The following is a 26351-nucleotide window of genomic DNA, read 5'->3' as shown; positions in this document are numbered from 1 at the left end:
GTTTGTTTTGATAGACCATCTTGCAAGCAAGCCTGTAAAGCAAATGCATTTTTCATTCCTGTGGTCAGGCATGTTCCTTTATGCCTTTCAACTGATATTTAAGTAATTCTGAAGTTTCAGAAGGAGTTTCCAAAAATCATTGTGGTGACCCCCATTTGGCCCAAGCAATACTGGTTCTCCCTTCTTATGGAACTGGCTAAGAAGTTACCACAATATTCCTCACAGTTTGTACCTACTCACACAAGTCAAGAGAAGTTTGATGCACCCAAATTGCAGACAACTTCACCTAACTGCCTGGATGATTCAGTTCTGATATTTTTAAGGGCTTCTTTCATGAGGACATGCAGCAGGTACTAAAGAGGCACATAAATGCTACTAGGAAATGTTATATTGGCAATCGGTGCCTAGTCAATAAACAGGGCCCTTTCAGGGATTATGTACCACTGGTTCTTAAATATTTGCGTATTACTATCCTCTGGCCTCTCTTATTCCAGTATCAAGGTGCATCTTCTAGCCATTTCAGCATGTTATGCCCAAGGACCCGCCTCTTTCTTCTCTGTTTTTAGTAAAACAGTTTCGAAGGGAGTTTTACAACTGAGAGAATCTTATAAAGAGGTCTCTGCTTCTTGGGATCTAAACTGTGTGCTGGAAAAATTAACTGCATCCATTTGAACCCACTTATCCTGCAAATTTGAGGTTCCTTATATGGAAAGCTATTATTTTTCGTTGTTCTGACATCTGCAAAAAGAATATTCAAGCTGCAGGTACTCATGGTGGGTGAGCCATATCTGTTTTTTTTCATAGAGATAGGGTATACTTAAGAATCACTCATCCGTGCCCATAGTTGCTTCGGAGTTTATTTTGAATAAGGCAGGCAACTTCTCTGGCTCCTATCCGAAGCCTAAGAACTAGCGAGAAAGGTTTCTACATACTCTGGATGTGTGTAGGTAGCTCAGGTACTATAGTGATAGAAAAAGAATAAGTCCTTTACAAAAGTAAATTACTTATGTGTTTCTTATGATGGCACAAAGAAAGGACAACCTGTATCAAAACAGACTACTTCAAGATGGTTGTCCTCAGCTTTTGCCTTTTGTTATACCCACCATGGTAAATCAGTTTGAGGCATTGTCAAGGCACATTCTACTAGAGCCTTAGCGTGTTTGATGGCATACTGAAAAGGGTGGACTCTGCAAGTATCCTAGAGACAGTAACATGGCCCTTTGTACATACTTTTGCAAAGCATTACAAACTGGATTATTTTTCTAGGTGCAGGGCAGGGTTTGCTAGGACCATTTTTCCAGGAGCTTTTGGATCTATAGCTCTCCTCTTCTCAGGTTGGTTAGGCTTTGCTAATCAACCCATATAGCCTAAAGGCTACTGCAGCAGTGAGAATGATGAACTTAGTACAATTGTGTAAGTTGCATTTACCCATAACAGTAGATGCTCAAATTCCTCACCACTGCAGTAGCCTCACCCACCCTCCACTCCTGTATTTCTGTATATAGTTAGTTGCTTGGAATTACTTTTTGGTAGTATTTTATCATTTTGAATTTCAAGATGAGTATGCTGTTTCTCTTTTCATGGGCATAAAGTCCTGGAAAAAGCTTCATTCTGACCTGTGATTTCTCTCCAGAAGGCTGTCCAGTCAGCCAACAGGGTGAAACTGTGGGAGAGAGCGAGAACTTTTTGAAGTTGGATGGTTATGTCCTGGGCAGGACACAACCCATAAAGCCAAAAGGGTACTGCAGCTGGAAAGGGAAGATTGACATAGAAGATAGTCTGATAGGGAGCACTTAGGGGATTCATGGCTGTGCTGATGGGCTAACCAGTGAGCAGACAGAGTCCCTTTGAAGGTCAAGAGGGGAAGGGGGGATTTCAAAGTACAGAATAGTAAGTGAAACACAAAACCATTACATAAGGTAAAGTAAGATAATCAAATATTCATGACAGTATAAAACAAAATTAAAAAAAAAAATCATAAAGCTATGGACTTCCAAAATCTCAACTAAACAAATAGGTTTTCATTTGAATGTGGAATGTAGATTAAACAGGACGTTCTGTTAGCTGCCTGGGTAGGGATTTTGAAAGTTTAGAGGCTACCCCTGAAAAGGCATGGGGCCAATCTGAGGTCTTTGGAACCCCAGGGACTTCAAGCAGTTCAAAAGAAGATAAATAAAAGACTTTACTGGGAGAGTAGATTTTCATCATTTCTTTTAGGTAAGTGGAAATCGGGTTCTGTTAAGTGTTACAAGTTAGAAAAAAGTGAACGTAACTTGAAACATAAATGGTAGCCTGTGCAGCGAGTGAAGAACAGGCATAATATGAGCTCATTGTGGAATTAATTTAATTACCTGGCAGCAGAATTGTGCATCAGTTGAAGCCAACATAGTTCACCAACCAGAGAAGCCTAAGCCTGTGAATCATAGTAGTCAGTTCAAGAAGTAACAGGAGCATGAACAGTGCCTTTGTAATCAGAAGAGAGTAAAATGATTATTTATTGTATCCGAAGTCGTATTACTCGTATTTCCTTGCTGATAATGGGTCATGCTTTCACTGCTTTTTTTTTCCTTCAGAATATTTATAGCATGGAAGTTTAATCTTCTATATATTTATTTATCTATTTCTGAATTTCAAAAGTGTGGGAAGTGGTACTTTTCCTGGTTATGATGTCTACCAGATGGTCTATCGTATCCACACAAGTTTGAAAGAAGATGTTAAAAGAATCGAGGATGATGAGTAAGAACAATTATATTATGTTCAACATCTTGAATTTGTTATATGCAATGACATCAGAAAATCTGAAATAAATTTTATGTGAATTCATTATGGTATGGAGCACTGCAAAGAAAATGCTTGGCTCACAGTATGCTGTTAGTTGTCCAACAGTTTGATAATGTATTTCTGTGTTTATTTTCCCACATTCGTGAGTTTGCCCACTTCTTGTAGGGTCATGCTGGTAGTCACGTCTACAATTTTAATGGATAGGAGTGACGTGGTTATTGCTGTGTTTAAATCAAACACCATGTGTTTGTAAACTTTGTTCCCTAGCTCATACTCTCAACATCTTATCCAACTGTTTTTGTGTATTTTTTCCCCAGCTTCTCATTAGTCCCTTGTCTCTACTGCCTTATTGTAGGTAGTGCCAATCTGCAGTGCTCATAAACATCTTGTCTGTAATGTGTGGTATTCAGCATTGCACAATCCATTCTGGTAAATCTCAGACTGTAACTGGGTGGGAGTTTTAAAGAAGAGGTTAGATAAGGGGTAGGGAAAGGCATTAGAATATATCAGCCAGGTGCTAGGCACTTACCAAGAGTTATTTAGGTGGGAAGTAAGCTGTTTTTTGAAGATGGTTTTGTTAGATTCTACCCTGATTTCTAGTGGTAGGGAGTTCCAAGTCTTGGCAGTGTTACTGGAATACAGGGAGTCACCAGAGCTGTAATGGCTTTTGGAGATTGCGATTAGTGCCTTGTTAGTGGATCTTAATTCTCAGTTATTGGAGTAGGGGGTGATAAGGTCTTGTAAGGCAGGAGTTTTGTTGGGATGGTACAGTATTTGGTGAGCTGGAGCAAGTTGTTAAGGGCTAAGGTGTTTGGGAGTTCCAGCCAGGAAAGTTGTTTTAGGTGATAGTTGATAGTGGTGAGTGCGATAGGAGGAGTTTATAGAAAATGTTGCTATTTTGTTGTAGCATGCCGATAGTTTGTTTAAATCACTCTCATTTAGATTATTTAGGACAGCAGAAGCATAGAGAATGTTAGAGAGAAGATGGGTACGAGCTAGGATGACTTTACTGTTGTTGGTTAGGAAGTGTTTACATCTGTAAAGAGTTCCTAGTGTTTTGTGGACTTTGTTTATCATTTGAGCTATATGTTTGTCAAATTTCATATTGCTGTCAGTGATTGTTTGTATGACAGGGGAGATAGGAGTATTACCAGATGCAGAAATAGTGAATGAAGGAATGGGTTCTGTTGTTTTGGAGGGATGGAAGAGCATAAGTTGGGTCTTTCTAGGATTTAGTATTAGCTGGGAGTTTGATAGACAGGTTTTGATGGATGTAAAGGTTTTTTGGGTCTTGATTTGAAGTTGTTGGTGGGTGGGAGCAGAGGAGATTAAAGTGGAGTGATCAGCGTATTGAACCAGGTTTGCTAAAGAGATGGCTTTGTGAAGATTATTTGTAAATATAGTGAAAAGTAGGGGTCCTAAGATTGATCCTTGGGATACTTCTAGTTTCACATGAAGAAGGGGAAAAGGGAGTTTTTCCACTGAACAGGTTGTTGACCCTGGGCGAGTTAGTCTTGAAACCATAATAGAGGGGAGGTAGTTAGTTTTAATTCTAAGAGTGCTGTTAGAAGTTTTGTATGTGAGACTGTATCAAACGCTTTTGATAGGTCAAGGAATAATGCAGAAACTAGTTGGCCATTGTTGCATATTTACTTGGTTACTAAATTGAATGAGTGCAGTGGTAGTACTATGGTTGTGGCAGAATCCATGTTGAGTTTTGGCAAGAAGATTGTTGGAGAGGAGATGTGTTAGGATTTGGGTGTGGATAGATTTTTCAAGTATTTTTGCCAGTGGGGAAAGCATAGCTATAGGGCGATAGGTCAGTGGAAGTGCCCCCTTTATATATTGGTATAATGTGGGAGATTTTCCAGAGAAGTGGCACTTTTTGTTCAGAGATTGATCTGTTTATGATTATTAAGAGTGGTAGGAAATGGATTTGGCAGCTATTTGTAAGAATTTGGCAGGTAGTTTGTCTGCTGCTAGGGTGGTGGGTTTAAATTTGGTTAGGTGTCTATAAATGGTATTGGTATTGGTTGAAGGGTGAAGGAGTTTGGGTTATTTGATGGGTTGTGTAGTTTAATGAGGGTTGAGTTGGGTGGGTTGGTTGACAGTTTTGGTATAGAGTTGGTAAAGAACTTATTGAATTGGGTTGATGTGTTTATACAGGTGGTATCTATGTTTGGATGAGGAGACTGTCTTTTACCTGGTTGGAGAATATTGTTTATAGCAGCCCAGAACTTTTGTGGGTTGGTATTGTGCTTAATTTAGTTATAGTATTTATGTTTGTCAACTCTAATTTTTTTTTTTAACTGTGTTTCTCAGTTCTAAGTATGTTTGCCTATTAGGAATAGTTTTGTTTTTGCGGCAGGTGTCCCATGCTTTGTCCCTTTGTTTCATAAGTTGCCTAGTGATGTTCTTCGTGTTTCACTGTTGCAGTCATTACATTTGGGTAATCTGCTGGCAGGTTGCCTTCAGTCAGCCTGATTAACAAAGTCTTGGGTCCTGCATCGGTTGCTGTCCCTTCTTCCATGACGTCAGGTCGTCAGGGGTATAAAACATGAGCCGACACCATTGCATCAGTCTTTCTTGCCGCACAGTGCCCGAAGCAGAAGCAGTTCGCAAGTGCCGGTCAGCCGACTCCTGAAATTTTCTTTTTCGAGTTTCAGAACCGAAGTCTTCAACTAAAAAGCTAAGTACCCCGTTGGGGAAACTTTTTCTTGCTCTTCACCGATGTCAGTAAAAGTTAATAACTGCATTACTTGTGGGAAGCAAATACCTCATAAGGGTTTTCATTTGTACTGTATTCCTTGCCTAGGCCCTGACCACAACGTACCTTGCTGTCAGTTTTGTGCTAAATTTAATCAACGCACTATTAAACTTCGGTATATTTTTGATTCTAAATATTTTGGCTCACGCTTTAATTGTCCAGAAATGTCGTCGGTTAGCAATCCGACTACCGGAATACCTAAAAAAAGCAAAGAAAAAGACAGAGACAGGCCGTCCAGGTCCAAAACTGACAACAACGCTTCTCCTAAGCCAGTCACCAGTTTGCTGGTACTCAGTGAGGCGCTTTCGCAGCCCCTGATGCCCGCTACTTCTGATTCGCAGACCTCTACTGAGACCCATTCGGAGTCCAGTATGCTGCAAGATGCTACAGTTGTGGAACCTGCGGATGTGTCTACCTTAGATGGGTCTGGAGCCGCTGTGCAGGCATCGGCTTCTGAGGGTGTTTTCAGGCCTACAGATTTGTACATTAGACCAACGCCATCTTCAAAACTAAGGCCAAAATCTAAATCTGTGTCTAAAAAACCGACGCCTGGACCACATGTGCAGAACCCTATGCCTAAAAAACAAATGATCAAAATGGCTGAAGATTTAATTACTCTGATCAGGGGTAGCCAACCCCCCCCCCCCTTCTAAGAGGCCTAGGCAAGACATTGATTATGAATCTTCTGAACAGGATTCTATTTCTTCTGACTCTTCTAATGAACAGGATTTGTCTGTACCTACTTATGAGGACTCTGATGCAGAAGATTCCATTCCTTCTGCTTCTCCCCTTGAGGACTTCTCTTGTGGGGAAACTACATACCTTACGGGAACATTTCCACTGGGAAAGTCAGGATTTCTCTAAATCTAAAAAGAGACTTAGGGATTTTCTTCTTCTTCCTCAGCATAGGCCTTTGGCTATACTTCCTGTTCTAGACATTGTTGATGATGTTTTTTCAAAATCTAGTATGGCTCCTGATTCTCTGCCTCCGGCTCCTTGTAAGCCAGATAGATATTACAGGGTTCCTGACTCCCACAAATTCCTTTTCAAAAATCCTATTGCAGATCCTGAAACAATTTCTAAAAGTCCCATGGGCATTAAGGCCTTTACTGCTAAAAATCCTACCGCTTCTGATAGAGATTCCAGGGCGCTGGATAGATGGGGTAAGAAGGTTTACACTTCAGCAGCCTTGGCAATCAGGGCTTTAAACTGTCAATTTCATATGCTTAAATATCAACAGCATATCATGGGACTGCTTAAACAGAAAATTATGTTAATTTCTGACTGTGTGGAAAATAAAGATTTACAGGATTTATTGCATTCAGCTGAACAAGTTGAAAAACATACTTTGCAATGTGGTTTTGATTCTTTAGAGGCCTCTTGCAGGGCTGCTGTAACTGGGTCTGTGCTAAGAAGGCATGCTTGGCTCAAAGAGCAAACTCTGCCTGATCATGTTAAAGCAAAATTGTCAGATGCTCCTTTATAACAGGACCGTCTCTTTGGTAATAAGGCTGAAGAAGGTTTAAAAAAGATGGAAGATAAAGCTAAATCTATGCAAACTGTGAAAGATTTCTTACAAGTGCAACCTCCAAGATTTAGTAGGTACTGGCCTACTAAAAACTGGTCCTTTCCAGTTCCTTCGAGAGCCACTCAAGTCAAACCCAGACATTCCAAAGGCTCCGGGTTTCAGTCACAAGGGACTTTTAGAACAAAACAATGGGGTTCCTCCTCCTCCAAATCTGGAAACAACAAGGCACCTCCCTATGGTAAGCAATCTCAATGACTTCCCTTTGCACTTAACAAGCACTTACCTTTTAGCCGCCCCTTTGGGGGGAAAACTGGCACTTCATGCAAGAAACTGGCAACTTATAACCCAGGACAAATGGGTTTTAAATGTAGTATCCCAAGGATACAGATTTCATTTCCACACGTTGCCAATCCCAAACGGATGGCCAGACCTGCCCCCAAATCAGTGGGCGGAGGCCCAGAAACAAGTACTGTCCCTCATGAACATGGGGGCTATTCAGCCAGTACCAGAAGAGGAAAAGGGACAAGGTTTCTATTCAAGACTTTTCCTGGTACCCAGAAAAGACAAATCATGGCTTCCAATTCTGGACCTATCTACTCTAAACACATTTCTGGACATTCCAAAATTCAAGATGCTGACTCTTCAATAGCTACTTCCTATGCTAGGCAAGAATGCCTGGTTGGTAACTCTAGACTTAAAAGAGGCTTACCTGCATATCCCAGTCAGGGAATCTTGCAGAAGATACTTCTGCTTCAAAGCAGGCTACTTGCATTACCAGTTCTCTGCACTACCCTTTGACTTATCTACTGCTCCCAGGGTCTTCACAAAGTGCCTGGCTCCAGTAATTGCATTTTGCAGGCAAAGAAATAATGTTAAGTTGTCAATCTCGCCTTCATTCTTGCTGGATGGGTTCGGAGTCGATCCTCGGCTCCGACTCGGCCACTCTAAAAGCTCGAGAGCTAGTTCTACCGGCTCGAGGCTCCCCTATATCCCACAATGCTAGGCAGTAACTCCTCAGATCTCGTTTGCCGCTACAGCAATCGAGGTGTGTTCTTACCAGCTTAGGTTAGTTTTGGTATAGAAACTAGTTTTCTTAGCCTTTTTCCCCTTTTAAAGTTAGTTCTTTTCTAAATAGTTAAATTTAAAGTAATTTATCCCATTCCCGTTATCTTTCCCCCCCTTTTTTACCACAAAATCTAGAATATTTCCCTTGGGCCCTAGGCCCAGTCCCTCCCTTCCTATAGTGAGTGACTGTGTTTTTGTAGGGATTTTTATTTCTAGTTGCTTAATTGATTTAAATTAGTTTATTTTATTCCTAAGTGTAATCGGTGTGTGTGTGTGTTTGGGTGGTTACACTTTTCCCTTAGATATGTCTAAGGAATCAAAGGTCTCAGGCTTTAAGAAGTGTGACTCGTGCTGTCAGAAGATGTCTCTGACAGATGGTCACACTTCTTGTGTGTACTGCCTGGGACCTTTGCACCTGCAAGACTCATGTGCTGTTTGCCATGGCTTCAGCCCTAGAGTCCTGCAGGAGCGGAAAAACAAACTTATTTTAAGGGGCTTACTTAAGCCTGAGGGTCCCTCGACTCAGTCATCGGGGAAACCCTCTAAGCCTTCCAGACCTTCGGCTCCAGCCTCTGAGCCATCTTCTGGAGGCCCTAAGGCTATTCGAACATCGGCTCCGACCGGAGCCGATGAATCTCGAATACAAGCCCCTACAATGTCCTCGGCTCCGGCCGGAGCCGAGGAAGACATAACTCTGTCGGCTCCGATTATTTTATCGGAACCGACATCTAGAAAAAGGTCCCGATCTCCATCTCTCAGCTCCGTTCATTCGGCTCCAGCATCACCCTTGCTGTCTGAACGGAGCCATAGATCCCACTCTTCTAGGTCTTCCAGGTTATCGGACCATGACCTTCAGAGAGTAGTGAGTCGACTTCTTAAGTCCGAGGCATTAGCCCAGATGCTTCAAAGTTCGACTCAACAGTCGAGACCTGTTCCTATCACTCAAAATATTCCTCCTCTGACTCTTTTGAGTTCGGAGCCGGGGCGGCTCGGACCCGAGACTGTGGTGGCGTCAGAACCGATACCTTTGTCTTCGGTTCCATCGTCTGCTCCGATGTCTTCCTTGGAAGAATCTCGGCGCCGGACTTCCCTTGTCGGCTCCGAGGGGGCGAGTGGCATCGGACCCTTGTCCGACCCCGCTCTCCCTCTCGATGCTTCGGCGCTGATGAGTTCAGCTCCGACATCGGCCTCGGAGCCATCACTGTCGGTGCCGGGGGAGGTTTCCAGTTTTTCGGAACGGAGACCTCCGGCCCTGCCTGACAGGGGTGCCTTCGAGGTCATGAGGAGCGTGTTAGAACCACGTTCAACTCCACAGTTGGTTCCTTCTGCTCCTCCCCCTATGGTGCCTTTGGTGATTTCTACTCACACTCTCATCCCCGACCGTAGAGAGCCAGCTCCTCATGTTTCCCCTGTGGGGATCTCCTTCTCTTCCGAGGCCTCTCCTGACCCTGTAGGAGAGCCCCCTAGGAAGAGGCAGTGCAAGAGGGAGCACATTGACTCCCCTGAGTCTGTCACCTCTGACACTGATTTAGAGGATTCTGAAGGTTCCCCTCGTTCCCCCTCTGAAGATGTCTCATTTGCAGACATCCTTGAAATCTTAAAACAGAGGGGGAACTGGCCAGCCCTCAACCCTTCAGAGGATGAATCAATGTATCTTGAGGCGTTTGGCTCTCGCCCTTCCACCTCCTGGGTGTCCCCTCCCTTTGACCCCCTTATGCAAGTGGTGGCAAAGAAGGCTTGGGCGGCTCCTGATTCAGTGGAACCCACCCCCAGGAGACCATCAAAATTCATCACAGCCCCCAAGGATAAAGAATTTCTGACCAAAGGCGTCTCTGTTGATGCTATGGTGGTGGCTGCGGCCACCAAGAAGGAGTTAGCTGATCCTTTGGTGCCTGTTCATCCTCCTAACAAGGAGTCTAGGTCGATGGACAGGTACGGGAAGCGGATGTTCTCGTCAGCGACCTTTACTATGAGATCGCTGAATTACCTGTGTCATTTTACTCATCTTCAGAGAGATTTACTCAAGGAAGCGAGTGAAATGTTGAGGGACCCAACAGCTGCGGGTTTTCAGGATAGAATGAACTCTCAGCTGGCTACACTTAATTCTATAACCAACTCCTCCATGCGCCTCCTTTCATATGCAGCGGATGGAGCAAGTAGAGCGGCAAGTACAGGTGTAGCCTTGCGTAGGCACGCCTGGATTCAGCTATGTAACTTCGCGGACCCTTTCAAGGCGTCCTTCACTAATTCCCCCTTTGATGGATCATCCCTTTTTGGTCCTCAAGTGAAGGAAACCCTGACTAGGTGCGAGACTAATGGCAAGACTCTTTCTGCCGTCGGAGTCCGTTTTTCTACTCCTTCTAGACCTTACCCCAAAGGTCAGAAGGGGGGAAATATGTGGTTCCGCAAACAATCTCAAGGAGATTTGCCTGACGCACAGAGTCTATTCCCCTCTAGAGGCAGAGGGGGGAACAACAATGGTAGACGCCGTCCCAGAGGCAGAGGGGGCCCGCAGAATCAGGGCAGTCGAGAATCCTTTTCCGGCAAGCCCTTTCAGCATCCCTGAGGTGTTGCCCGACTGTCCACCTTCGGAGGCAGTCGGGGGAAGGTTGTCACTGTACCCAAAAGCCTGGCTATCCGTAACTCAAGACAAGTGGGTACAGTCTATCATTTCCGAAGGCTACAGAATCCCTTTCCTTTTCATTCCGAAGCTATCCAAAAAATCCCTTCCAGACGTTCCACCCAGTCAAAGGGAGCAAGCAGCATTAGAAATTTCAAAGCTGCTCGCAAAAAGAGCCATTCAACCAGTTCCAGCAGACCAAGTAGGATCCGGAATCTACTCCAAATTCTTTTTGGTTCCAAAGAAAACAGGGGACTGGAGACCCATTCTGGATCTCAGCGACTTGAACAAGTTTGTCAAGAAAACAAAGTTCCGGATGGTCACGCTGCAGTCCATTCTTTCCCTTTTGGGGCGGGACAACTGGATGTGCTCGATAGATCTCCAGGATGCGTACTATCACATCAAAATGAATCGACGCTCCAGGAGGTTTCTCCGCTTCAGGCTGGGAACCAGTCATTTTCAGTTCAGAGCCCTGCCCTTTGGTCTCACTACAGCCCCCCGAGTGTTTACCAAATGCATGGCAGTGGTAGCCTCTCATCTGAGACGACAAGGATTCCAGGTTTTTCCTTATTTAGATGACTGGCTCCTTACAGCCCCCACCAAGCATCTTTTACTTCTCGCCAGAGACTACACTTTTCATACATGTCAGGCATTAGGTATTTCAATAAACTACGAAAAGTCTGTCTTGTCGTGTTATTACCTTCATAGGCGCAAATCTAGACACAGTCAATATGTCAGCAAGACTCACAGAGCAGAGGATAGCAGACATACACAGACAGGTCTTTCTTGTCTTGCAGAGCAACAAAGTCAAAGCCAGACTGATCCTGAAAGTCTTAGGGATTATGGCGGCGGCCATCCCTCTCCTACCATTAGCTCACTTCCATATGAGAATTTTACAATGGATGCTCTTCACACAATGGTCTTACCAAAGTCTTCCAATGTCCCATCCTATTCGGATAACTCAATCGTGCAAGAATCATCTCTCTTGGTGGATCACATCTCCTCAGCTCTTCCTAGGGAGACCTTTCGTCCCTCCCCCTCCGGTTGCTACAGTGACAACGGACGCCTCCCTAATCGGGTGGGGGGGGGGCATTTCCAGGGCAGGACAGTCCAGGGCATGTGGCAACCGTTTGAGTGCCACTTGCACATCAACGTCCTAGAGATGAGAGCAGTGCTTCTAGCGTTGCAGGCCCTACAAGACTCTCTTCCCAAGGGAACGATAGCAATTCAGACAGACAACATGTCTGTAGTGTGGTACATCAACAAACAAGGTGGAACCAGATCTTACCCCCTATGTCGAGAGGCACTCAGACTGTGGCAATGGGCGATTTCTTCTCAGCGATTTCTGTTAGCAACGCACATCCCCGGGAAGTCCAATGTGATTGCAGACAAATTGAGCAGAGCTATTCTCATGCCTCATGAGTGGTCTCTGAACAATTCAGTGTTGGAGAAAGTTTTTCGAAAATGGGGCAGGCCTTGCTGCGACCTTTTCGCTACTCCCCAAAACAGCAAGTGCGACGATTTTTTCACCCTCTTTCCCCAACCAGGCCATCCCAGCAGAGACGCTCTAGTGCACGTTTGGCCTCGGGGACTTCTCTATGCCTTTCCTCCCTTCCCACTGATATCCCAACTGATACAGAAAGCCATCGCTCAGGAAGCTTCCATGATCCTCATTGCCCCTTACTGGCCTCGACAGGTTTGGTTCCCTTTTCTCCACCGTTATCTGTTGGAACAGCCTTGGCATCTGGACCCAGTTCCAGACCTCTTGACCCATCAGTCGGGTCAGTTGCACCACTCCCTCTCCTCTCTGAACCTCACAGCGTGGTTCCTCCAATTCCGACTTTAGCCAGGCTTCCTTTGATATCTCACTCAGTTAGAGATATCTTGATAGCCTCTCATAAATCTTCCACTCGGAAGATTTATCATAGCAAGTGGAAACGTTTTTCCTATTGGGCGCAGTCAAAGAATATAGATCCTTTTACTGCTTCTATTCAATCAGTTCTGGACTTTCTAGCCGAACTTTTCCACTCAGGTTCGTCCCCATCTACCATTAGAGTTCAATTAGCAGCAATATCGAACTTTCATGTTGGAATCTCAGAGTCCCCCATTATGTCTCATAAACTCTGCAAAGCTTTTTTAAGGGGAGTTTTTCTCCTCAAACCAGCCATCAGAGATCCTCCTCCTCAATGGGATCTCAACTTGGTTCTGGCATCTTTAATTCTTTCCCCCTTTGATCCTGCGGCTTCATGTTCTATAAAGTTACTCTCTTGGAAGACACTCTTTTTAGTAGCTATTACCTCAGCTAGAAGAGTCTCTGAACTCCATGCTCTGTGTAGTCGACCCCCTTATCTGGTATTTCATAAGGACAGGGTGTCCGTGCGTACTAACCCGTCCTTTTTGCCCAAAGTAGCTTCACTGGCAAATTTGAATCAGACCATTGAGCTTCCTGTTTTCTTCCCAAATTATTCTAACAAGTCAGAACAAAAGTTACACTGTTTAGATATTCATCGCCAACTTAGGTACTATTTAGACAGGACCAAACATTTCAGGAAATCTGACCAGCTGTTTGTTTCTTATGCAGAAGGTAGAATGGGCCTTCAGTTTCTAAAGTGTCTCTCTCTAGATGGCTTACTTCGTTGATTACCCTAGTGTATGAGATAAGAAATCAACGGTTGCCATCCAAACCCAGGGCTCATTCAACTAGAGCTTTAGCCACTTCTATAGCTTTCCAAGATAGGCTGCCTATTGATTCGATTTGTTCTGCAGCTACTTGGGCTTCTCCCCATTCCTTCATTTCTCATTATAAGTTGGACTTGGCCTCTAGAGACCGAGCCAACTTTGGTTCCACTGTACTCAAGAGTCTGTTCCGATAGGCCACCCGGGCCAAGGTGCTAGGGACGCGGTCCCATCCAGCAAGAATGAAGGCGAGATTGACAACTTAACATTTAGAAGTTATGTACCTACCATAACGTTCCATGTTAGTTGTCTTCTTCTCGCCTTCTTTCTTGCGTCCCACCCTCCTTCCCCCTAGCCAGGATAGGCCTAGAGGAGTTTTTTCTTTGTTCCTTATGGAATTTTATTGCTGGCCTTAGCTTTCAAACGAGATCTGAGGAGTTACCGCCTAGCATTGTGGGATATAGGGGAGCCGCGAGCCGGTAGAACTAGCTCTCGAGCTTTTAGAGTGGCCGAGTCGGAGCCGAGGATCGGCTCTGAACCCATCCAGCAAGAAAGAAGGCGAGAAGAAGACAACTAACATGGAACGTTATGGTAGGTACATAACTTCTAATTCAGTTATATCCATACCTGGATGATCGTCTAATTCAGGCAGAAAACAGGGACATTCTTCAAAAACATCTGGCGTTTGTAAAAAGGATTCTAACTTGTCTAGGGTACACCATAAACGAAAATAAATCACAACTGGTACCCTCTCAAAAAATTACATTCCTGGGTGCAAGCTTGAATACAACTGCCCAGATGGCTTACCTTACTCCAGAAAAGCAAATTCATTTGGTAACTTACTTCAAACAGGTGGCCACAAAAACCCTGCTATCTGCAAGACAAATTCTGCAAGCCTTGGGGTTCATGGCCTCCTGCATTCTTCTAATTCCATATGCAAGACTGCATATGAGGAAACTTCAGCGGTACATAAAAAGTTTATGGAGTCAACATTGTCACAGCCTGGAAACAATGATTCCTATCATACCTTGCCTGCAACTAGATTTCCTATGGTGGGCAGTAGCCTGTCACCAAAACAAGGGGCTGCCATTCACTCCACCCCCTGCAGTCCAGACCTTAACTACAGACGCATCAGACTCTGCTTGGGGGGGCTCATCTGGCAGGGAAGTGCATTCAGGGCAAATGGAGGCCAAATCAAATGCACCTTCATATCAATCAAAAAGAGATGCTAGCTCAGCCTTCAAGGACTACCTTCATCCAGAACAATTAATGATAAAGACAGACAATGCCACAGTTATGTGGTACATAAACAAGCAGGGGGTACACACTCCTACCCCCTTTGCAGACTAGCCATGGCATTGTGGAACACGGCCTTGACCTATCAAATACAACTACAAGCTCAATTCCTGCCAGGAAAGCTGAATACTCTGGCAGACAAACTAAGCAGAAATCTCATGGACCCACAAGAATGGAAACTGGAACCACGGATTTTCAACATGTTGACACGCAAATGGGGGAGTCCGGACATAGATCTTTTTGCCTCACCCCAGAACTATCAGTTGGACAAATTCTGCACAAGAACTCATCACAAAAAGCCTGGAAAATGGATGCTCTATCATTCAGCTGGAAAAGCCTATCAGTCTTTACTTTTCCCCCTCTGCCTCTGCTCTCCAAAGTTCTACTAAAAGTCAAACAAGACAAACCAAAAATTATTTTGATTGCTCCAGACTGGCCTCGCCAACACTGGTACCCACTCCTGCACAATGTGTCACACCTTCCACCGTGGCACCTGCCCTCAGACACCTTACTTACTGTCTTTGCAGAACAACCAAATTCTGCATACTCAGCTCCAAACTTTGAATCTTGTAGTGTGGCTAATCGCCTAAATTCACCCTTAGCATCTCTCAGCAAACCTGTGTGGGATGTCATTTTGGAGGCAAGAAGACCTAGTACTAAGAAAATCTTATGCTGACAAATGGAAAAGATTCTGTGCCTGGAATCAATCACAAGGAATAAGCACAGCAGTGCCCAATATTCCTCAGATTTTACAATACTTAACTGAGATGCTTCACAAGGGCCTGTCCTTTTCTTCCATAAAAATCCATGCCTCAGCCATTTCAGCTCATTACAACACAGAACCTCCTCTCTTCTCTCATCCTCTGCTAAAGCAGTATCTCAGAAAGGCGAAAAACTTAAGACCACCCAGGAGAGCACCAACCCCTGCATGGGACCTCAATTTTGTATTGAAAAAACTCGCTCTTCCTCCTTTCAAGCCAGCTGCTACTGCAGACTTAAAATTTCTCTCCTGGAAAACAGCTTTCCTTTTAGCAGTCACTTCAGCTAGAAGGATTTCCGAATTGCAGGCTCTTATGGCAGTGGAGCCTTTCATTATTTTTCATGCGGACAGGGTGTCTATCTCGGGACCAATCCATCCTTCATGCCTAAGGTGGTATCCATTGTGGCTCTTAATCAGACCATTCATTTGCCAACTTTCATTCCCAATCCACAGAACAAGGGGTAGTGGATTCTGCAGTCATTGGATGTACACAGACAACTTAGATTTTACTTAAACAGGGCACAATCTCTAAGAAAATCAAAACTACTACTGGTGGCATTTGCTGCAGGGGCAGAGGGAAAGGCTATTTCAAAGCAGACTGTTTCCAAATGGATAAGCCATTGTATTCGTTTCTGCTATATGCACCATGGTAAAACTATCCCCCAGGGGATCAGATCTCATTCTACCAGGGCTGCATCTACTTCTACAGCCTTTCTCAGAGGTATTCCTACCAGAGACATTCTAGAAGCTGCTACCTGGAGCTCAGTTCATACATTCACCAAACATTACCATTTACCTTTCTTCTCTAAATCCAGAGCTGGCTTTGACACTGCTGTCCTGCAGGGCCTTATAGCTGGTCCGAATGCTGTATAAATCCATCCTCCCAACCATAGATTTGGAATCTACCCAAATGTAATGACTGTAACAGTGAAACACGAAGAACAAAGTACAGTTGTGTACACTTACCATAAATGTAGATGTTCAAATGTATTCACTGTTGCAGTCCTGGTTACCCCCCTCCAGCCCCCTGTTTTTTCTCTTACTATACCTCTACTTTTCTTTACTATGCTTAAAAGCCTTTTTGGTGTATTTGCTTTTGTTTGGAGGTATATTTTTGTGTTTTTAATTACTTAAATATTTGGCTCCCCATTTGGGGGGTACCTGACATCTGGGGCAAGAAAAACTGATGTAATAGTGTCGGCTGCATGTTTTATATCCCTGATGACCTGACGTCATGGAAGAAGGGACAGCAACCGACACAGGACCCAAGACTTTGTTAATCAGGCCGACTGAGGGCAGCCTGCCTGTGCAAAGATTCATGGGAATTTCTGAAACTTTTCCCTGTGTCCAACTGCCCCCCCTCCTCCTTTCTGGTCACCATTGACATCAAAGACCTTTTTTCCAGTATTCCCCACTCTACAGGACTAGACTGGTTTAGTGACTTTTTCACCAAAGAAACGAATTTGGGTAACAACTTCATCAATCTAATTATTGACATGATGAGCACAGTCTTAAACAACAACTACATTTGTTTTAATGGGGAACTTTTCAAACAGGAAAAAGGAGTAGCAATGGGGGCCTCCTGTGCCACCAACTATGCCAATGTGGTTTTACACAGATGGGAACAGGACTACATTTTTGGCACCACTTGGGCAGAGTTTGTCACCTTCTATTGCAGATACCTTGACGACATCTGCCTCATTTGGAAAGGTACTGAACTCCAACTGTCGAGTTTTTTGGAATACATCAACAGTACCACAGAGTTTCTGACTTTCACACACAACATCAGTCATGAACATCTGCACTATCTTGACGCTACCATTTATAGGGATGCCCAATCCTTGGAACTACACTCCAAGGTTTACAGGAAACCCACTTTTCGAACTGTCTATTACACTATGAGAGTCAACACCCTTTTCATCAAAAGAAGGGCATAGTCAAGGGCCAACTTATAAGAGCATCCAAAATGTGCAGTAAACTCTCCGATTTTCTAGAAGAGACTCACAATCTACATGACATGTTCACCCAAAGAGGCTATCCTGAGAACTTGCTCAACTCACTAAAAGATGAAATCTTTGCCAAAAGGGATTCCTTATACCCCACTGCTTGACGACGCAAGTGCAGATCCCCAACCTCATGTTACAACAGAGCAAAGAAATGGACGGCAATTTCATTTATACTTTCTCCGACAACTCTGAACAAATTGAAACTATTGTATCCAAATACTGGTTTGTACTGGCTGGCAATGACGACTTCAGGAGTATCATTCCGACAAACCTAATTTTGTGAGGAAGAGGGGCAAAACCTCAAAGACATCTTCGAGAAAACCCATTGCAACTACTCACAACTCTCACAACAACAAGGGCACCTTCAAATGTGGTGCCTGCAAGCAATGTCCTCTCATTGAACAAATCCCACATCTACCTTGCATCCAGACACACCTGTATCAGATCCCCTGTCACTTTTCATGTGGAACAAAGGGGTTGTTTATATCGGTCTCTGCACCACCTGTGGTGCCTTTTATGTGGGCAAAACAGAGAGGGGATTCAGGAAAAGGCTATACTAACACACTTACGCCATTGAAAAGAAAAAGGTAAGCAACGCTTTTTCAAACACTCACTTACATGTCCCAATTACAAGTTGTCTTTCATGATCCTTGAACAAGTGAACCCTAACATTAGAGGAGGGGACTGGGAATCGACCTTGGAATACAGGGAGCTTGTCTGGCAACTCAAGCTAGATGCAGGCAGGCCCCCGGGGTTAAATGGCACACTTAGTATAGGCTCGGTTCTGAAGCTCAGAAGGGCTAGATTATAGCATGTCTCATCCTATTTTCACTATTTTTCAACACTGTTTCTTTGCCCATTGAACACACTTGCCCCAAGTCACCAAGTAGTGCAAATTCATATGCATCATAACATCTATTTTTAAGGCTAACATAACAGTACTACATTGATTCTCATATTACACAGGACTGCTGACTTCAAACTCACTTGATCACACACAGCTTTTTAAACTTCCACTTGTATTTGTATTTGTATTTCTATCCAAACCTTTTGGACAAGCAAAGTTTTAATTTCATCATAACACTCACTTGGTTTACCAGTCATGTATAAACAATGCAACGTCAATTTAACCTATGCACATTTTAATGTTTCATTTTATTATTTGGCTGTTCTTTTGCTCAAAACAGTCTCAATTGTTTCTTAATGCAACTCAGCTCTAACCAAACATGTGACTAATTAACATCCTCATTTAAACAGTTGCCTCACTGTAGGCAACTGTTTTTGACTTGAAAAAGCTTGGCATTCTCCAAGCGAAAGCGCTTGTCTGATTTTGCTGTTCTGTACCTATTGACTTTGGATTTTACCATTTGGTCTGATTTTGCTGCTTTGTACCAACTGTCTTTGGATTTTTACCACTTGGCAACTAATAAAGGACTTACCTTTTTTACGAACTATTGTCTTCACTTTGCGGTTCTGGAACTACTCTTCTTGGTGTTATCAGTTTTGCTCTTATTTTTCTGCCAGCAGATTACCCAAATGTAATGACTGCAACAGTGAATACACTTGAACATCTACATTTATGGTAAGTGTACACAACTGTACTTTCTTGGTAAGCCGTGGGGCATAGATGGTTTTAGTGAGTATTTGTCGTTGAGGGGGCAAGTTGGTTGAGAATGCCTAAGAAGATAGTGTTGAAGCACTCAACTGCTTCATCTAAAGGGAGTGTTAATAGGCAGGACCAGTTAGAGTGGTTAAGGACTGTATTAAGGTCATCAGCCCTGACATTTTTAGTGCATCTTATGTGTTTAAGGGAGCTAGTTTTAATGAGTTTAATTTGGTCTCGGATGAAAAAGGTTGGGACATGGTCGCTTAGTGTCAGGTAGTGTACCAAAGTTATGAGTGGAAGTTTGGTGAGAATCCAGTCTAGTACTGATTCTTTTTTTGAAATTTTGTCTATCCTAGTAGGGGTTTGTATAAGTTGTGAGAAACCATAAAGGTTAATATGATTTGAGGGCTAGGCTTAGTTAAGTGAGGTCCAATAAGTATTGAAGTCGCCTAGTATAACTGTGTCATCGGGAAGGATTTCACCAAGGTGAACCAACGGTCCCAGTTTGGAAGTCTCTGTCCTGGAATCCCAAACATTGTGTTTGGGACACAGAAATGTCCCAGTTTAGACCTCTCAGTCTGAGTGGTGACTTGGCTTTCCAGGGTGGCCATTCCCCCCTGCTTTTCCCTCCTAAGCAGCTCTGTGGACTTTGCGATTTTTCGAGGATGCCATTGGGTATGGGGTAAGGTCGGGTGCCATCGCCCTAGTAGGAGCCTTCCAGGCCCTGCCACCATCAGTCAGGCACTCCCTCAAGGACTTCTGTCGTGGGGGGTTCTGCTTGACCCCACTCACCCAGGCAGGAGCTCTCCAGGCTCTACACCCATCTGCATGATGCTCCCGTACTGCCTTCTGTCAGGGCCAAACCCTGTAGTCCTCCCCTTTGCCCTGGACAAGAGACCTTCCCAGCCATGACCCCCCCCCCATGTCAGGGGACTCCGTCGCCTGCATGTCTCCTGCAGGCTGCCATATCGTGCCGGATCACTCATGCCGTAGGACCCTCTCAGAGGAGCTTCCCTCTGATTCCGTCCACTCCTCTGGAACTCCACTTCGTCGCTGAGGGGCAGAACCTCTCTCATGAAGGCTTCAGAAGTCCCCCTGCTTCTCCATCCAGAGCAGCTCTGGGGACTTTGAGATTTTTCAAGGATGCTGTCAGTTATGGGGTGAATTTGGATGCCTTGGCCCTGGCAGGAGCTCTCCAGGCCCCTCTGCTGTCCACCCTGGTGCTTCCTCAAGGACTTCCATCATGGGGGGGCTGTGCCTGACCCAGTACACCCAGGCAAAAGCTCTCCAGGCCCCACTGCTATCCGCCCTAGTGCTTCCTTAAAGACTTCCATTGTGGGGAGGTCTGCCTGACCCCCCTCACCAGGCAGGATCTCGCCCAGCCCTGCCACTATCTGCCTCTTTCCCTCTTCCAGACTTCCATCCTAGATGGTCTGTACCCCCTCACCCAGGCAAGAGCTATACTGTACCAGTCACTTTCCACCTCTCTTTCTCCCTTCCAGACTTCCATCTGGACTGACCCCCTCTGAGGTTCCACTTCTACACAGGAGAGAGAGCTCTTTTCCAGGGTTACATATCTCCTAACTGCTGCCGAATCATGCAGTGTCATGCATGCTCTTGGAGCCTCTCAGGGGATCTTCCGAGCTTCATGGAACTCTGCTGGGCCACAAAGCCTCAGACAGTCCCTTATCCAGACTTCCGTAACACCGGTTCTCCACTTTGCCTTACACCTAGGGCTTTCAAACTCACAGTGGAGATGGCCCTGGGTCCCCCCATCTCTGCACTTTTTGCGGCACACCTCAGTCTCTTCACACTCACAGTGCCAGGTGCTGACAAATGTGCATCGCTTCAAGCCTCCTGGCATGTAGCCCATTGCCTCCTTGATGGTGCTATTCACAGAGTGGCATTCCCACAGTGCCTGGTGCGAAATGACATGGCTGCCCTATCCCCACTCCCATAGGGGCTAGGAGAATGGGATTGCAGACCTGGCTTCCCGGGGCAGCCCTCAAGTGTCCCAGTTTAGGTCCTGTAACAAAATGGTCACCTTGGGTTTCACATGCCCAGTGGAGTAGAGATTCTAAAGTTTTGTTGTTATCTCTTGGAGGGATATATGATCCTAAGATATTTAGGTGTTTTTGTGTATTTAATTTTTAATTGGCTACATGTATAAGTTCATTTATGTTGTAGCTGTGTGTGTGTCTTGAGATTGTATGAAGTCTGCAATTACAGCTGAAGCATTTACCTGAATGTGTAATCCAGTAAAGGACAGTAGTTTTGCTGTAACTCTGTATTGCTCATGTCTAGTACATTGTTTGGATAACTACTTCATAAAAGAACAATGATTGAAGAACATCACATTTAGTAACAGAGGGTACAGCTTGTTTTATTTGTTGTCAGTCTTGTAGCTGTTGCCAAAGTTGCATAATGTGGTTAAAAATGCAGATCAGCAGCAGTTAACTTGAAGAATGTACAAGGACATACTGTTACCAATGGTAAGGCATAGGGTCATATGCTAGGGGTGACCTGATTCGGGTTCATATTATGTAATTGAACTTTTACAAGTTCGAACGCCATATGGCCAAATCCATATGTTCGAACTTGTAAAAGTTTGAATATGTAAAAAAAAAAAAGAAAAGAAAAAAACTTAGCTGATGGTTGTAAACAGGGGGGCAAGCCCCCCCCCCCCCGCTCTTTAAATATGCCAACTCCGAGATCACATTAAGGTGCAATAAAGGGAAATCTTCTCTTTCCGCACTGTACTGTGATCTCGGAGTTGGTATATTTAAAGAACGAGGGGTGTGGGGGGTGTAGGGGTCTTGCCCCCCCTGCTTACAGCAGTTAGTTATATATATATATATTTTTTTTTTTCTTTAGATGTTCGAATTGTTGAACCTTCTAACATTTGGGGTCAACGTTATTACGTTTGAAGTTTCAACAATTTGATCACGTAATAGGAACCCACCTGATTCCTAGAGCATTATTTTTTCATTGTTTTTTTTTTTTTGAAACTGGGGTCTTAACATTCCAGTTGAACATTTTCCACTGCTTGTACACAAAGTGCTTTGTGTAGTCATGAACAAAAAACAACTGAAGAGGCACTAATACTTTCATTGCAGCTACAACTAGTCACAGTCAGCATTGATATAATGCAAGGGGGGCATATATTTTCATGGCTGCACAAATATACACACACACACACGCACACACACACACATATATATATATATATATATATATATATATATATATATAAAATGTTTATTTATACGCACTGTGGCACTTTTAGAAAAGAGCCCTTTCTTTCCATGCCGGTGTATACAACTCCTCCCTTTTCCATGCTTACAGAACACTGTGGTACACAGTCATCCAGGAAGTTTGAAAGGCCGGTAATGACATGTCTTTCCTTCTTTCAAAGCATGCAGTAGTATCCTTTTCATCTCTCTTCTCAGGCCTCTTTAGTAAATCAGATCATTTTCTCTCCCTCCAGCTTTACCTAGTGTACTGTTATTCTTCCCATATGTAGCAGAACAATGGAGTGCGCCCCTGTCTTGATCATCTGTAAATTAGCCCATCAAGCTACCACCCTTTATGTGCCTTCCCACTCAGCACCTACATTGCATTTTTAGTTGCACTGAGGTGCCCAGTCTTTCATCACATATATTATGTTACATTTGCTTGATGGCAGGAAGCAGTAAACCTATGTGATCTGATGTTGTTAATCTTTTTCCCATTCATCACTGATGGGTTCGGTTCCTAGCCCTCGGAGCTGAGTCGGCCTAATACCAAGCTCGCGTACACCAAAAACTCTCGAGCTAAGCTGCTACTCATAATGCTCTTCTCCCAGTTACCTCCGATCTCATTTGCCGAGCAGCCATATAGCAGCGTTTCACCGAGCTCTCCAGCTAAGTGTCATATTTTTACAAATTTTGCTGTATTTTGAAACTTTTTTCTAATCTAATTCATTTTTCTACCCTATTTCTCTATCTACCCATCGGGTATTTCTTATACCATTGTTGGTAACGCCCATTCCTACCCTTGTGGTATCGTTTGATACCGTTATTGGTATCTTCCGTTTCTGCTTCTTTTTCTTTACTTTCTAGCAGTAATTTGTTTGTTTTCTTTTTGTTTGTTGGATATGTCTGAGAAAAAAGGGACTTTGGGGTTCAAACATTGCTCTTCCTGCAATGGCAAACTCCCCAACAGCGACTTACATGATGATTGTGTCTATTGTCTGGGGTTTTCTCACTTCTCTGTGAACCCTCCTTCCCAGATTTGCCTGAGTTTTAGTCAGCGGATGCTGAATGAGAAGAAAAACAAACTTATCTTGAAAGGCTTGTTAACCTCACCTTTCTCAGAGGCCCTTTTTGTGTCGGAGGTCTCAACCCCTCCAGTGAAGGACAAAAAACATCCACATTCAGACCCCTCTTCACCGGCTGGTGATAAGGGCAGGTCCCACAAACACAAGGCCCAAAAATAATTTACTGAACACAAGATTGCTTCCTCGGCTCTGAATATTCCAGTTGCTTCTGTTCTGAGCTCAGCTCCAGTTGCTTCTTTGGACATTATGATAACTTCGATGTCGGCGCCACCTTCTGCACCAACATCTATGGCACCAGTCATAACTATAGTAATGACTACGGCTCCGACCTTATTGTCTTCGATAGTCTTGGCACCTTCACCTTTCACCGCACCAAAGACTGATCCAACAATCCCCTTGGAGCCGATAATAACCTCAACACCTCTGCACCGAGTCCTTTCTTGACACCCTTAGTTCCTCTATTGCCTGTTTCCAAGTTAAAGTCTTCGGTGCTGATAATTCAAACACCACGGACCCAGTACTCCCCCTCATTGGACCTGTTCTTAGGCCAGGCTTATAGCCCTTTTCTGGACTGGCCTGTCTCCCCTTCGGGAGTGTCTGAATTTGATGTGGTGTGCCTGCTGGACGACCTTTTGACAGCCAGAGGGATAACAAACATTCCTAAGACTCATCCCACTTCGGGGTTTGGGTCTACTGCTCCCAGGACTCCCACTTATACTCCTCCCTTGGATCCATCGGTTCCGAGGCCCATAGCACTGACGTTCTTGGTGGGAACCCTTTCCTCGGCGCCGACAGTGACCCTCAGGTCCCAGAATTACTTGGCACGTTTCACGAGGCTCCAAAGGGATCTGATCTCTAAACTTTCTGGAGCCTTCGCGGGTCAAGTTTCTGACGGGGCATGAGATAAGGTTGCCTCTCTACTTGCCACCCTTGAGTCTTTCTCCAACTCGTACATAAGGTTGCTCTCCCATGCAACTGAAGGGGTGGCTAGAGCTGCGGGTGCAGGCTATAGTCATGAGACATCATGCCTGGATGCACATCTGTGACCTCGCAGACTCCTTCAAGTCCTCCTTTTTGAACCTCCTAATGAACCATCATCCTTGTTTGGTTCTAAAGTAAAGGACACACTGGCCAGGTGCGATCAGGACGGAAAGACCTTGTCTGCCGTTGGCCTGCGTTTTTCCAAGCCTCAACGTTCTTTTTCCAGGAATTAGAGGAGTGGGAAAATATGGCCCAAAAACTCTCAAGCTCCTGTCTGCAACACACACGGTGAAGATTCCCCTAGAAGCAGGGGGGGTTCCAATGGTGGAAGATGCCCCTTTAGGGGCAGACGGGGTCCCCAAAATCAAGACTCCAGGGATTCTTTCTCCGGGCGGTCTTATCAACAATTCTGAAGCGTTGCCCCGATTGCTTTCCTCTGGAAGCAGTCGGGGCTCGTTTTTCTCTGCACCAAACTGCCCTGCACTCTGTTGCAAACAATCAGTGGGTGCAGAGAATAATCTCCAGAGGCTATTACATCCCTTTAACATCACGCCCAAAACCTATAAAGAACCTTCCCGATGTTCCACTCAGTCAAAGGGAAGAAGCGGCTTCAGAGATAAGAAAGCTGTGTCAGAAGAGTCATCCAATCAGTCCCCCCAGACCAGTGCGGATCTGGTTTTCACTCAAGATTCTTTTTGGTGCCAAAAAAGACCTGGGACAAGGGATCTTTTTGGATCTCAGCCATCTAAACAAGTCAGTGGTTCAAACCAAATTCTGCATGGTCACTATACAATCCATTCTTTTTTTACAGGAGGATGTTTGGATGTGCTCGATAGACCTTCAGGATGCGTATTACCACATCAAAATGGACAAGCGGTCCAAGAGTCTCCTTCGCTTCCAGCTAGGAGCCAGTCATTACCAGTTCAGAGCCCTGCCATTTGGTCTCTTGTTTTCACGAAATGCCTAGCAGTGGTGACAGCTCATCTGAGACTTCAGGGATTCCAGGTGTTTCTATATTTAGACGATTGGCTCCTCTCCTCCCACACCAAGCGTCTCCTGACCATAGCCCTCCGCTACACTGTCTCACTGGTGGAGTCTCTAGGTATCACACTCTACTGGGAAAAATCCAATCTACATCCTACCCAACAACTGGAATTTATGGCAGTTTTCAATACTCGAACAAGCCTGGTATCCCTTCCTGCTCACAGACTTCAGAGGTTAAGATTACAAGTACAAGTGGTACTCTGTCAAAGAAAGGAGTCAGCAAGAGAAGTTCTCCAGGCTCTGGGGTCTATGGCTGTGGCCGTTCCGATTTGTTCCTCTGGCAATATTACATATGAGACTGTTACAATGGCTCCTTTTGTCCCAGTGGTTGGCAAATCTTCACCCCCTAAACTCACAGATCCTCATCACCAACTCCTGCAAGCAAGATCTCCTTCAGTGGATGAGGCCAGACGAAAATCTTTGGTGCCACCCCTTCCAGATCCATCAACCCAATGCCACGGTGACCATGGATGCTTCCCTGATAAGGTGGGGGGCCATTTTCAGGGAAAGACAGTCCAAGGCATGTGGTCCAGCTTAGAGGCCAACTTGCATATCAGTGTTCTGGAGTTGAGTGCAGTGCTGTTGGCATTGCAGGCACTACATCCGCTCCTTCCATCAGAAACAATTGCAATTCAGTCAGACAATATGTCAGTAGTCTGGTAAATAAACAAACAAGGAGGGACCAAATCCTACCCAATGTGTCGAGAGGCCATGAGAATTTGGCACTGGGCAATAGCTTCCAACCGTTTTCTTATAGCAACGCATATCCTGGGGAGCTCCAACGTGATTGCAGACAGGCTGAGCAGATGCATCCACCTTCCGCACGAGTGTCTTTCAATTTGAACGTGACGGCAGAAATTTTCAGCCGTTGGGGCCAGCCTTGCCGCGATCTCTTTGCTTCCC

The 26351-nt window shown here is 44.6% G+C and overlaps 1 protein-coding gene across 1 annotated transcript in view; it reads left to right on the top strand.

Annotated features, from left to right (window-relative positions):
- Positions 1-26351, top strand: part of LOC122816149 (hexosaminidase D-like) — a 922622-nt gene that overhangs the window by 730032 nt on the left and 166239 nt on the right. Inside the window, exon 11 of the mRNA XM_044088904.1 lies at positions 2638-2736. Coding sequence (XP_043944839.1) covers positions 2638-2736 — 99 coding nt within the window. The remainder of the gene's footprint in view (positions 1-2637; positions 2737-26351) is intronic.

This window comes from Protopterus annectens, chromosome 12.part0, assembly GCF_019279795.1.
Source record: "Protopterus annectens isolate FY-2018-M chromosome 12.part0, PAN1.0, whole genome shotgun sequence".
Taxonomy (NCBI): domain Eukaryota; kingdom Metazoa; phylum Chordata; order Ceratodontiformes; family Protopteridae; genus Protopterus; species Protopterus annectens.
This window is presented reverse-complemented; position numbering and strand designations above follow the sequence as displayed.